Source organism: Mya arenaria, chromosome 3, assembly GCF_026914265.1.
Source record: "Mya arenaria isolate MELC-2E11 chromosome 3, ASM2691426v1".
NCBI classification, from domain to species: Eukaryota; Metazoa; Mollusca; class Bivalvia; order Myida; family Myidae; genus Mya; species Mya arenaria.
In genome coordinates, this window is record NC_069124.1 from 2,557,935 (window position 1) to 2,573,036 (window position 15,102).

General features: G+C 35.1%; 1 protein-coding gene across 1 annotated transcript in view; it reads left to right on the forward strand.

Annotated features, from left to right (window-relative positions):
- The first annotated feature begins 3,800 nt into the window (after positions 1-3,800).
- Positions 3,801-15,102, forward strand: part of LOC128225990 (uncharacterized) — a 50,538-nt gene continuing 39,236 nt past the window's right edge. The window contains exons 1-3 of the mRNA XM_052935883.1: positions 3,801-3,848; positions 8,509-8,661; positions 10,284-10,679. Of these exons, the coding sequence (XP_052791843.1) occupies positions 8,598-8,661; positions 10,284-10,679 (460 nt within the window). The 5' untranslated portion in view covers positions 3,801-3,848; positions 8,509-8,597. The remainder of the gene's footprint in view (positions 3,849-8,508; positions 8,662-10,283; positions 10,680-15,102) is intronic.

A 15,102-nucleotide genomic window follows, 5' to 3' on the forward strand; every position in this document is an offset into this window, starting at 1 on the left:
ATTTTGATTAAGTTGAAATTATTCACTAAGATGCATGCCCCAGAGGTTTATTACCTGGTAGCTGGAACTGTATGGATAAAATACACTAAGATTACAACTTCATATAACTCGTACATTATACTGTAACGAATATTATTTTATAGTTAATTAATAACGTATTTTAATGATGAAGTCAATTTATTGCTAATAAACAATTATAACTTGCTGCTACCTTTTATACCCCACCCACACTTAACAGTCAGGGCTTTTTTCACATTTAGGTGAAGCGGCCCTAGCCCTTTTGGAGGGGAAAAATCGCGCGTTTGTTTTTCTAATCTAAGACTCACGATATCTATTTTTTCATGTTCTTGAAATCCCCCACTTGATTGTTATGGTTCACAGTGGCAGATCCCGTAATTCATAACTGGGGGACACAAGTGGGTTGGAGGGCTGTTCTTCCATCCACATGGATATTTTGTTTCGATGATGTATTGAAATTACACGTTTACACCATACATCCTTATTAAGATAGTAAATGTATAACATCAGACAAAACTAGGTGGATATCATTATGATGTCCATCAAAAGTTTCGTGGATTTGCTGGAGCAGGTTTTGAACAGAGACTTGCGTTAGAGGGCGTTACTTAGGGGCACAACGTTTTGGACATGATCCCTCGAGTGGGCATGACAATAATATGTTTAAAATGTGGGAAGTGGGGTTTAGGGGTACTCCCCCTAGAATTTTTTAATATATTTTTAGTCTGAATTGGTGCATTTTGGCGTAATTAAGTACTTATTTTCTGAGAAATATTGACAAAATAAATTAACCTTTAAGTTTACTTGCGGGCCAACTGGAGGGGGGACGCAGGCCCTTCAGCTCCCCCCCCCCCCACTGAACGATCCACCCATGGTCCTCTTGTTAATCAAATAAATGAACAATTTTTGCTTGCTTGGGTATATAAGTAAAAAAAAACTGACAGTGGCAGTGTAAATTTGGGTCCGTGAGTCCAGCTCAGATACACCCAACTGCAATTGACTAAATAATATGGTGATTTATAACCCATTTAGGAACATTGATCGTCAAAATAAAAGAGAGTACTCGGACTTACAACCGGGAATTTACAGGAGGTAGGCGAAGATGTTATCTCCCTTGCTTGATTGTACGGAAATAAACGAAAGAAAATCTGATTCGTTAGCTCCGCCCATTCACCTTCGTTTCTTTCGGTGACATTTACCATATAAGGTATAGGCGAAATCGTAATTCTGTACTTGTCAATTGACTTTTGTAAACCTGGACTTGTTGGACAGCAAATGTTCATTTTACGAATGCGAGTGTCGACTGTAGGATTGCAGTTTTACATATGCATGATTCGGCTTTCTAAATTACATCGTCATATTGTTAAAGGCAAGTTATACGATCTATGTTTTAGTGAGTTTATACAGGGTAGATCTGACAAATATACATTTTGACTACTATAATGACAAATGACAAATCAATACGGAAAAACTGACGAATAGAAACAACAAATAGCACGTCTACATTGACAAATGTAAGAGATATTTAGTACGATAAAGAAGCACATTGTGCGAATTACACGTCTGGACTTTTGGTAACGAATAGCCTCCATAATATGACATTAACATAGAGTGTTGCGCGGATGAATGTTGCGACGAAGAATCTATGGTGACCTTCTGCACTGTGATTGACTTTATTAGCAACCAAATTGAACATTCTGGACCTCTGGAGACTGCATGGATACCGAGTCATGCGTCAACGTTGCGGTTACGGGTTCGGGTCAACGATGTTGCAACCACCATTCGTATATACGACCCTCGGGGTAAACTAAATGTGACAGCGTAAAGCTTACACCTTAAATCTATCTTAAAGTTTCCAAAACGTATACTGAAATTTTTATTAGCTTTTGACGTGTCATGTTGGTGGTGGTGGCCGGTTTGTTCATTTGGGCGTGTGGAGGACGTATACATATTATGATTTGAAATCATACACAGAGCGTATACATTGTATTTTTATTTCAAGGCCAGTGATTTTATTTAACGGTGATGCGAAACTAATGTAGGGTATTTACACAATATACGAGGTGTGATCCAGAATTAAAAGGACTTTCCTCTACTTATGTGCCGATTAGACAGCAACACCACTTCTATCCATGCTGAAAAGACAACTTGAATATTGGCGACTAATTATCTTATGTAAAGTGCATTTTGATCGGCTAATTAGGTCGTGCGCACGACTTAATTATCTCGCGCGCACGACTTAGTACTTCGTGCGCACGACATAGTATCTCGTGCGCACGACTTATAAAAGCATACACATGTCACCTCTATGCCACCGTAGGTTATGACCGATATATGTGACAGGGTTTATAAATTGTTTAAATATATTCATCTCATTTCAAACGTACCATTTAGGCCATAAATCGAACACATGTACATGTCCATGTATTCTCAAACCTCTACCATGACATCAGTTGGTATTTTCTGATAAAACAGATTATGTTTGAAGGGAAGTTGAGCAATGTTAAAACAAACATTTTTATGTTGTGTGTACTTCTGCATTCTATTCATGCATCTTGGTTATGGTCTGTTTTATAAAATTTAGTATGCAAATGTTGCAAAATGCATTGTGGGATGAATTATCTGTCAATGTATTGAAAGCATTATTAGCAAATCATACAAACTGTAGAGGCATCCATTTGATAATTCTTGAACTACAAAAAAAGTTAGAAACGTTGCTACGTAAATGATGTCAAAGCCATATATATAGGTCCGTGACAATATGTGATTTGTTATCTTTATCACTAGTGAAAATATGTTTCCTTTTTGACTCTCGTGAAATAAAATACGATCATACACTGAAAACAACAAATAACTTCAATATCTACACTCATTTAAAATTGGAAATATGAAAAATGATGATAAAATTTAAACTTAGACATGGTTTAATGCGAGCATATAAATGGCACCGATTGGCTAAACTGTTCAAATAAATCATTTTTGTTTCCGTTTTTTAACATTTTTTCATGAAACTCCATATCAAGTTTTCGGGATAAAAAACAACAACAGCTTTTTACTCAAACCGGTCACAATACCATAAGTATAACGTAACAGTGTAGTTAAATGGATTAAATAAGGTCGTATTAAGTCTGTTGAACGAATGGTCATGTTTAAATGATGGACATCCATAGAACATCATTTTCATTCATCATATGTTTGATAAGGATACATGTGGTACGCATAGCATCATCACTCTAGTGAACGAGAATGTAGAACATGGACATAAAGAAATGTCATTAAATCTAAATACACAAGATTACGTGTGTACGAACAAATTAAACGACGAATGACGTAGCCATAATTAAAGCTCATTGAGTAATATCGCTAAACCGTTCTAAAGAAGTGGCCATAAGCGTATTAAGTAGTAGCCATAAGCTTATAAAGTTCTGGCAATAGGCTTATAAAATAGTGCCATAAATTAAAGCAATTTTTATGTATGTATTAACTAGCAAGTATGCTAACAGTATTTAATAAAATGAATGCATTCTATGTATAACATACCATGCGCATTTTTATTACACATAATAACATAAAACAAAACGAAAAAAACAGTTCTTCGTAGTAAATTTTATACAATCTGTTCAATAATACGGACGAACGGGCGATCGGACAAACAAACACACAGACAGTCACAAAGTGTTTAGGGGTACAACCATATAAAACGATTGGTTGACATTATTTAATAGTCCCGCCTTTTTTAAAAGTCGGTCCCGGATCCCGACAAATATCCTGCATCAGCATCTTGTCACGTGATATTTACAATTTGGCAATTTACATGAATGATGGAAACTTTGGTTTGTTACTTTTTATTTGATTTACAAACATAACGTTAGAGATATGTAATATTTTTCGAAATAAAATAGCATACAATATTTTCGACTGTTTAAACCATTATGACAATGTTTCTTATTCATAACAATCACCTCTCTATTCGAAGTTCAACGTAAACAATTCAGATAATGAGAGATGTCCAAATTATAAATTTCCCTGTTCGCCATATTGTTTTTATTTCATTCAACGTTGTGAACTGTAATTTTGTCACTTTTTGGTACCTAAAATGCATACTTTATAATGATTTTCCTTAAATAATCAACTAAAAACAGTAATACCGAAAAAATAAAACAACGCCTTAAAATTCGCAAGGACCTACAGTATTTATTTCGTACCTTGGTCATTTTGTACCCACTTATTTTTAGGCATGTTGTATCCTTTGGTTGATCTTTTTTTATACTAACTGTTGCTCATTTTGTACATCGTACCTTACCATTCCACTTGGCAGAAGTATAATGAGGTGCTAATTGAGCTAGTTCACCTACAAATTGAGCCTGCATACAGAAAGGTGTTGTGGTAATTGTTCAGTTTCTTTGATATTACTGACCTGATAATTGGATATTTAAAGTGAAATATTTGGGAACACTAATATTAAATGAACCAGAACAAGTCATTTCAACTCATTGTTGGTCACTTTTTGTCACATTACACAAATACAATATGCACACAAACACATACAATAAATGCGTTGTAATGTTTTTAGATCTTTCAAAAGTTTGTCTTAAAGCTTTTGAGTGTTTATTTTTAGAAAATACACAAAGAAAGCTTTTGAGTGTTTATTTTTAGAAAATACACAAAGTATCGACCATGTTATCAACATATCCAGCCTTAAGGGTGGTTTATATGGTTTAGAAATTGTTTACAATCTGCATTTTTTTATGCTGTCCATGTTGTCTAGAACTGACACTTGCCATGTTGTCTAGTACTGACACTTGCCATGTTGTATAGTACTGACATTTGCCATGTTGTAAAGTACGGATACTTACAATGTTGTCTAATAATGACATTTGCCGTGTTTTTTAGTACTAACATTTGTCATGTTGTCTAGTACTGACATTTGCCGTGTTTTTTAGTACTGATCCTTGCCATGTTGTCAAGTACTGACATTTGGCATGTTGTCTGGTACTGACACTTGCCACCTTGTCTTATACTGACACTTGCCATGTCAGGCAGTACTGACTCTTGCCATGTTGTCAAGTACTGACATTTGGAATGCCATCCAGTACTGACATTTGCCATGTTGTCTAGTTTTGACATTTGCCATGTCTAGTACTGACAATTCTCATGTTGTCTAGAACTGACATTTGTATGTTGTCTAGTACTGACATTTGTATGTTGTCTAGTACTGACATTTGTATGTTGTCTAGTACTGACATTTGTATGTTGTCTAGTACTGACATTTGCCATGTTGTCTTGTACTGACATTTGTATGTTGTCTAGTACTGACATTTGCCATGTTGTCTTGTACTGACATTTGTATGTTGTCTAGTACTGACATTTGCCATGTTGTCTAGTACTGACATTTGTATGTTGTCTAGTACTGACATTTGCCATGTTGTCTAGTACTGACACTTGCCATGTTGTCTAGTACTGACATTTGTATGTTGTCTAGTACTGACATTTGCCATGTTGTCTAGTACTGACACTTGCCATGTTGTCTAGTACTGACATTTGTATGTTGTCTAGTACTGACATTTGTATGTTGTCTAGTACTGACATTTGCCATGTTGTCTTGTACTGACATTTGCCATGTTGTCTAGTACTGACACTTGCCATGTTACGTAGTACTGACTTTTGCTATGTTGTCAAGAACTGACATTTGGCATGTTGTCTAGTACTGACATTTGTATGTTGTCTAGAACTGACATTTGAATGTTGTCTAGTACTGACATTTGTATGTTGTCTAGTACTGACATTTGTATGTTGTCTAGTACTGACATTTGCCATGTTGTCAAGAACTGACATTTGTATGTTGTCTAGTACTGACATTTGTATGTTGTCTAGAACTGACATTTGTATGTTGTCTAGAACTGACATTTGTATGTTGTCTAGAACTGACATTTGTATGTTGTCTAGTACTGACATTTGTATGTTGTCTAGTACTGACATTTGTATGTTGTCTAGTACTGACATTTGTATGTTGTCTAGAACTGACATTTGGCATGTTGTCTAGTACTGACATTTGTATGTTGTCTAGTACTGACATTTGAATGTTGTCTAGTACTGACATTTGCCATGTTGTCAAGAACTGACATTTGTATGTTGTCTAGTACTGACATTTGTATGTTGTCTAGTACTGACATTTGTATGTTGTCTAGTACTGACATTTGTATGTTGTCAAGAACTGACATTTGTATGTTGTCTAGAACTGACATTTGTATGTTGTCTAGTACTGACATTTGTATGTTGTCTAGAACTGACATTTGTATGTTGTCTAGAACTGACATTTGTATGTTGTCTAGTACTGACATTTGGATGTTGTCTAGTACTGACATTTGGATGTTGTCAAGAACTGACATTTGTATGTTGTCTAGAACTGACATTTGTATGTTGTCTAGTACTGACATTTGGATGTTGTCAAGAACTGACATTTGTATGTTGTCTAGAACTGACATTTGTATGTTGTCTAGTACTGACATTTGTATGTTGTCTAGTACTGACATTTGTATGTTGTCTAGTACTGACATTTGGATGTTGTCAAGAACTGACATTTGTATGTTGTCTAGAACTGACATTTGTATGTTGTCTAGTACTGACATTTGTATGTTGTCTAGTACTGACATTTGGATGTTGTCTAGAACTGACATTTGTATGTTGTCTAGTACTGACATTTGGATGTTGTCTAGTACTGACATTTGGATGTTGTCAAGAACTGACATTTGGATGTTGTCTAGAACTGACATTTGTATGTTGTCTAGTACTGACATTTGGATGTTGTCAAGAACTGACATTTGTATGTTGTCTAGAACTGACATTTGTATGTTGTCTAGTACTGACATTTGTATGTTGTCTAGTACTGACATTTGTATGTTGTCTAGTACTGACATTTGGATGTTGTCAAGAACTGACATTTGTATGTTGTCTAGAACTGACATTTGAATGTTGTCTAGTACTGACATTTGCCATGTTGTCAAGAACTGACATTTGTATGTTGTCTTGTACTGACATTTGTATGTTGTCTAGTACTGACATTTGTATGTTGTCTAGTACTGACATTTGGATGTTGTCAAGAACTGACATTTGGATGTTGTCTAGAACTGACATTTGTATGTTGTCTAGTACTGACATTTGGATGTTGTCAAGAACTGACATTTGTATGTTGTCTAGAACTGACATTTGTATGTTGTCTAGTACTGACATTTGTATGTTGTCAAGAACTGACATTTGTATGTTGTCTAGAACTGACATTTGTATGTTGTCTAGTACTGACATTTGGATGTTGTCTAGTACTGACATTTGTATGTTGTCTAGTACTGACATTTGAATGTTGTCTAGTACTGACATTTGTATGTTGTCTAGTACTGACATTTGTATGTTGTCTAGTACTGACATTTGAATGTTGTCTAGTACTGACATTTGTATGTTGTCTAGTACTGACATTTGAATGTTGTCTAGTACTGACATTTGCCATGTTGTCTAGTACTGACATTTGAATGTTGTCTAGTACTGACATTTGCCATGTTGTCTAGTACTGACATTTGTATGTTGTCTAGTACTGACATTTGAATGTTGTCTAGTACTGACATTTGTATGTTGTCTAGTACTGACATTTGAATGTTGTCTAGTACTGACATTTGAATGTTGTCTAGTACTGACATTTGTATGTTGTCTAGTACTGACATTTGCCATGTTGTCTAGTACTGACATTTGTATGTTGTCTAGTACTGACATTTGAATGTTGTCTAGTACTGACATTTGTATGTTGTCTAGTACTGACATTTGAATGTTGTCTAGTACTGACATTTGAATGTTGTCTAGTACTGACATTTGTATGTTGTCTAGTACTGACATTTGTATGTTGTCTAGTACTGACATTTGTATGTTGTCTAGTACTGACATTTGTATGTTGTCTAGTACTGACATTTGCCATGTTGTCTTGTACTGACATTTGCCATGTTGTCTAGTACTGACACTTGCCATGTTGTCTAGTACTGACATTTGTATGTTGTCTAGTACTGACATTTGTATGTTGTCTAGTACTGACATTTGTATGTTGTCTAGTACTGACATTTGCCATGTTGTCTTGTACTGACATTTGCCATGTTGTCTAGTACTGACATTTGTATGTTGTCTAGTACTGACATTTGAATGTTGTCTAGTACTGACATTTGTATGTTGTCTAGTACTGACATTTGAATGTTGTCTAGTACTGACATTTGTATGTTGTCTAGTACTGACATTTGCCATGTTGTCTTGTACTGACATTTGCCATGTTGTCTAGTACTGACACTTGCCATGTTACGTAGTACTGACTTTTGCTATGTTGTCAAGAACTGACATTTGGCATGTTGTCTAGTACTGACACTTGCCATGTTGTTTAGTCCTTGATATGATATGTTCTGTTTCTGGTTTACATTTGCCTCATGTTATGTGAAATTTAACAGTGTCACATCTCATTTATAGAAATATGTCTGCAGTGGACAGAGATGATAAAGGGCTTGTCTTGCATCTGAGGTTTGAAGTGTGGTCAACTAATCCAGCCTCCAAGCAAAATGGCTCTCAGAACTAAACTCCTTACCTGGCTGGCACTGACTGTCCTCACAGCTGTTTCTCCACGTAAGACTTTTCTTTGATGTTTTGTTGGTCATGCATAACTGATTTTTCCAAGTTTTCTGAAATATTTAGGAACATCAAAAAAATATTTAAGCTGTTAATGAAGTTCACAGATAACAGTTAGAATGATTCAGTGTGGTCATACCACACGGTTTTGTGGCCTCTCATTCGGAATCAGCCTGAAGTCAAAAGCAACCTGATTCGAGAAGGAAAATTGCTGTGTGTTTTTAATTTTCCTATCAAGTTTTAACAAAACACAATCTAAGAGCAAAAGTGTTCACTAAACTCAGTTATTGTGATATATAATTATGTTGTACAATCATTTGCATTGTTTTCGCAAAATGTGTGGGCAAATGCTTGGATTGTATAACAAAATTGTTTGTTATTACTGAAAGCAGATCTCTTTTCAATACATGATAGGAAATGCAATCACATCAAACAGTAAGCCAGTTTGGGAGATCATTTAATATTCACAGGGTTAACACTGATACGAAGTTCTGTTAAAATATAGAAATATGTATTTGTTGTATTTGCTATTGCAAAAATCTAATTTTCAAGGGTATTTGGCTATCGTGTAAAGAAGTTATTGAAGTAACACTGACAAATCATTCACAATATGTCATTTCAGCCAGTGTTTTACTTAAACTATGGTACATCATTTGAAGCATGGATATGAATGATAGTAGCATTTTTTTCCTGGAGATGTAGTCATGACTGGTACCAAACACTTCAGGGACCTTGCGATTTAATTATTCAGTACCATTAATGGACATACCTAACTGTTGTTGTTGTTTGATTGACTCGATATATAAGAATGAAATATAACCATTAGACAGACAATCAGCACAAACTATACTGGTTTAATGCACTTAAGATATGAAATGATCTCCCAACTTTGTGTTTGATATGCAAAAACATTTTGATGTGATTGCAATAATGCAATGAAAACTACAGGGTCAAGCCTAAAAAAACAACAACAAAACACACACCTCTTTAGAGGCACATGGCAAGGACCAAAGCAACAATGAACTAGAGACACATAACACCAGAAACATAACTACAATCCTATTATGGACTGAAATGTGATTATTGCTTTCAGTAATAAAAAAACAAATAATAATAATTAATAATTTGAACATTTGCTCACACATTTTGCAAAAATTATGCAATGTGCAATGTACGAGATATATCTCATAAACTGAGTGTAGTGTCTGCTAGTGTTTACTTTTCGCCTTTGACTGTGCTATGTTTCATTAAAATTGATCATAAAATAAAGTACTCTAGGCGATTTTCCTTTTGAATTATGCTGGTTTTTACTTGACATCACAAAGCACTTGCTATGACCACACTGTGATTGCATTTATTATTGTATTGGTATGAGGGATTTAGAATTTAAGCTTACAGATGACTGCCAACAATCAGAAATGTACATGCTCTGGGTAAACTGCCTTCTTGAGGGAAAAATTATTTAAAGATGCATATACTCATTTGAAAACCAAGGACTCCTTTTTAACCTTCATATATATTCATAGTTATAGCTGCTGATTATTTGTGTTGTGTCCATTGATTGGTTACATAAATTCTTGCCCCTGTTAAAGACATCCTTGATATGCTTTTCTTTTCAGAATTCATTATGACTCCTCTGAAGGATCAGTATTTGCTGACAGGGTCTGACCTTGAGTTGAATTGCTCCGTTAAGGGTCAAGGTCACTATGATACATTGACCTCTAAAGGTCCTAGTGAAAATGATATGGCCTCAGAAAGAGTGGCCATAAGCAGTGTGTCAACAGGATCACCACAGAACCATGACAGCACGCCTGTTTATTACAGTTACAATGTTAATGAGATCAGTATGAGAAGAAATCAAACAACAATAATGAATGGAGAATTTCATCGCTACGATTATGAAATGACCTTGTCCCTGCACATTTACAATGTCTCTGCGTCTGACAGTGGGATGTACACGTGCCACTATGAGAATTCCGATGGTATCAGTGGATTGAAAAGAGTCATTGTTGCAGGTATGAAATATTACATTTTAATGAGGTATTTGCCCTGAAACAAACACCAACTTTTTGTAATTAAGTTAGAAAAAATGTGTACTTTATGCACATTCTGATTGTTTCAGGAATTTATAAAAAGGTCAGCTTTGCAGTATTTTAAGTTTGGACTTTTTAAACTTTCACATAACTTTTAACTTGGATATATATTTTTTCTTTCTCTCAACTTTTGATTTAATCATTAATAACAGATAGTAAGGTTTCAAAATGTGTATTAATAATTGTATGAAACTTCAGTGCTGAGGTAGTCATTTCCATACATAAACAAGGAAACAAATTAAGTGTTGTTAATTGAAGTGAAGTGATCATGCATTTTTACAAGCTCTTATTGAGTCAAGTTAGATTTTCTTTCTTTTTTTACAAAGTACAAAATGTTAAGTATTGATATCCTGGTTTGAAATGATCATCCGTGATATCCTGGTGGGAAATGATCATCAGTGATAGCCTGGTGTGAAATGATCATCCATGATATCCTGGTGGGAAATGATCATTAGTGATATCTTGGTGGGAAATGATCGTTATTAAGTGATAGCCTGTTGTGAAAAGAGAATCAGTGATATCCTGGTGTGAAATGATCATCAGTGATACCCTGGTGTGAAATGATCATCAGTGATACCCTGGTGTAAAATGATCATCAATGATATCCTGGTGAGAAATGAATATATGTGATATCCTGGTGTGAAATGGTCATCAGTGACATCCTGGTGTGAAATGATCATTAGTGATATCCTGGTGTGAAATGATCATCAGTGATATCCTGGTATAAAATGATCATCAGTGATATCCTGGTGTAAAATGATCATCAGGTATATTCTGTAGTGAAAAGAGAATCAGTAATATCCTGGTGTGAAATGATCGTCAGTGATACCGTGTAGTGAAAAGTGAATCAGTGATATACTGATGTTAAAGGGTCATTACAGATATCCTTGTGTGAAATGATCACCAGTGATATCATGGTGTAAAATGATCATCAGTGATATCCCGTTGTGAAAACAGAATCAGTGATATCCTGGTGTGAAATGACTATTATTGATATCCTGGTGTAAAATGATCATCAGTGATATCCTGTTGTGAAAAGAGAACCAGTGATATCCTGGTTTGAAATGATCATTAGTGATATCCTGGTGTGAAATGCACATTAGCGATATCCTGGTGTAAATGATCATCAGTGATATTCTGGTGTGAAATGATCATTAGTGATATCCTGGCATGAAATGATCATTAGTGATATCCTGGTGTGAAATGATAATTAGTGATATCCTGGTGTAAAATGGTCATCAGTGATATCCTGGTATGAAATGATTTTCAGTGATATTCTGGTGTGAAATGATCATTAGTGATATCCTGGTGTGACAATTTGGCACGCTTTTCTGAAAAACAACAATAAACTGTCATTTAAAAACCTTTTTATGCATAACAGTAAAAGAATAGCTGGAATTTCATTGTATGAATATATTTCACCTTCTGAACAGTAAAAGTAAATATTTCAGTTGTGGCATATTGTTCCTCATGAAATATAGCTTTTGGTGCTTACTCGGTGATATATAGCTTTTGGTGCTTACTCGGTGATGTATAGCTTTTGGTGCTTACTCGGTGATGTATAGCTTTTGGTGCTTACTCGGTGATGTATAGCTTTTGGTGCTTACTCGGTGATGTATAGCTTTTGGTGCTTACTCGGTGATATATAGCTTTTGGTGCCTACTGGGTGATATATAGCTTTTGGTGCTTACTCGGTGATGTATAGCTTTTGGTGCCTACTGGGTGATGTATAGCTTTTGGTGCTTACTCGGTGATGTATAGCTTTTGGTGCCTACTCGGTGATGTATAGCTTTTGGTGCTTACTCGGTGACGTATAGCTTTTGGTGCTTACTCGGTGATGTATACTCGGTGATGTATAGCTTTTGGTGCTTACTCGGTGATGTATAGCTTTTGGTGCTTACTCGGTGACGTATAGCTTTTGGTGCTTACTCGGTGATGTATAGCTTTTGGTGCTTACTCGGTGATGTATAGCTTTTGGTGCTTACTCGGTGACGTTTAGCTTTTGGTGCTTACTCGGTGACGTATAGCTTTTGGTGCTTACTCGGTGACGTATAGCTTTTGGTGCTTACTCGGTGACGTATAGCTTTTGGTGCTTACTCGGTGATGTATAGCTTTTGGTGCTTACTCGGTGACGTATAGCTTTTGGTGCTTACTCGGTGATATATAGCTTTTGGTGCTTACTCGGTGACGTATAGCTTTGGGTGCTTACTCGGTGACGTATAGCTTTTGGTGCTTACTCGGTGATGTATAGCTTTTGGTGCTTACTCGGTGACGTATAGCTTTTGGTGCTTACTCGGTGATGTATAGCTTTTGGTGCTTACTCGGTGATGTATAGCTTTTGGTGCTTACTCGGTGACATATAGCTTTTGGTGCTTACTCGGTGATGTATAGCTTTTGGTGCTTACTCGGTGATGTATAGCTTTTGGTGCTTACTCGGTGATGTATTGCTTTTGGTGCTTACTCGGTGATATATAGCTTTTGGTGCTTACTCGGTGATATATATTGGGATCTTACACTGTAACAAACAATTGTCCTCTATATACTTTTTATTTCTACAATTTTACTTAGATGTGAGGATTGTTCAAAACTGGTTTTAATTTTTTTGAATACATTAAGAGTAGAAGATAAGTCTAACCCTATTATTGATATAAATAAAATCCAGATGATTGGAGAATCTCCTTAACTTTTGATACCCAGTTTGTAAAAGAATAGTTCTCACAAAGTTTAAAGAAATATTTAACAACTCTTACATGCGAATAAATGTGTACATGAAAAGCCTTTACCAATATTTTTTACAAGGAAGGTAAAAAGTATACTTCCTTTGCCATATTTTCTGATAACCCGTTTGCTCAGTTTATGAATGAGAGTATAATCACAAGTATGTTCTTTATTGTTTACTTTAACCACTGAAATTGAATAACAGGAAGATTAATAAACAAACTTAGCAACATTCTCAAAACTTGGCCATTTTATAAACAATCAATGGTTTCAGGCTCCATGATAAACCAATTTCCTGAAGCTAGGGACACGGCCTATTTACTCTTATATTAACGCACACTTATCTGATTCTGCAGCAAAAACAAAACTGCATACAATTTCCACCGCAAACAGAAAAGTGTTTAAACATATTAAATTGGCCATGAAGTACCCATGGTAAGTGCACAAGCTGTCTTAAGAAATAGATTTTTAAAAAATCATTAAAATTTTGCTAATATAAGTACAAAAATGTTTTTCTTTTACTAAAAACACAGTTTCAAGTCATGCAATTTTCTATTTTCACTTACTGGGAGAAAACAACCTATCATTCAGCTTATACATAAAACTTTTTGAAGGCCTCTAAAAACATAGATTGAAAAACTGAGAGGAGCTTACACATCTAACTGGAAAGGGGTATTTATATTGCGATAAAAGTAAAATAAACTTACTTACCAGCAGTGCTTTTAAAACTGACAATTAGCCAGGTTGGACCAACCGATTTCAGTAACAGAAAATTTCTAAAAACTCTGTCCTAAAAATCCTTCTTCTTATTTTAAGTCAGTAAAAATATTAGAAACAGTGTTTGTACAATACCAGGGGAAATCTTTGAGGGCAATAACATCTGTTAATTGACTTTCAATTACATCAAAGAGATGCCACAATCGCTGTCCCTTTCTCATGTAAACAATTGTCTTACTTTTCCTACGAAGGCTCCTTTATTATTATATTATTATTTCAAAGGTCATTGTGAATCCATGAAAAATTCCAAAAAATTAACGTATTCATGCCTTTATTCTAGGATATAAAAAGCGCCATGCTTGACTAACTGCAGAGACTGACCAATGAGTGAACTGCTTACATCCTTTTAAGAAAGTATTATGAAAAAAGTTGTTGGCACCTTGCATCAATTTCAAAATTTTAGAAGCCCTGATTATGAATATAGAGCCGCTTCTCGCACTCATTTTTCTGAAGATCACCCCAATGAACTTTTAACATATTCCTAAAATCAGGTGTTAGTCTTACAAACAAATATATGCACCTGGTTTTGAGAAAAAAAAGTCCAAGCATATTTTGGGTGGTTATTTGTCAGTTTGATGCTCTAGTTCTTGCAAACTGGATGTGTGTTTCCGGTCATGTAACCAGTGCTGGAAAATCCCATCTTACATCCCCCATGTAACAACGCGCCACTTCTTATTTCATTTATTGTATGGTTTATGAACAATATATTATGCCATTTCAATAAAGTGCAATCAAATATATATGTTTGCAAGACTTTTAATTAAAATTAAACATAAATAATAAAAACAAATCATGAAAAATAAAATAAAAAAGTAACATCACATGGGTATTCTTTTCTTTAATAAGCCAA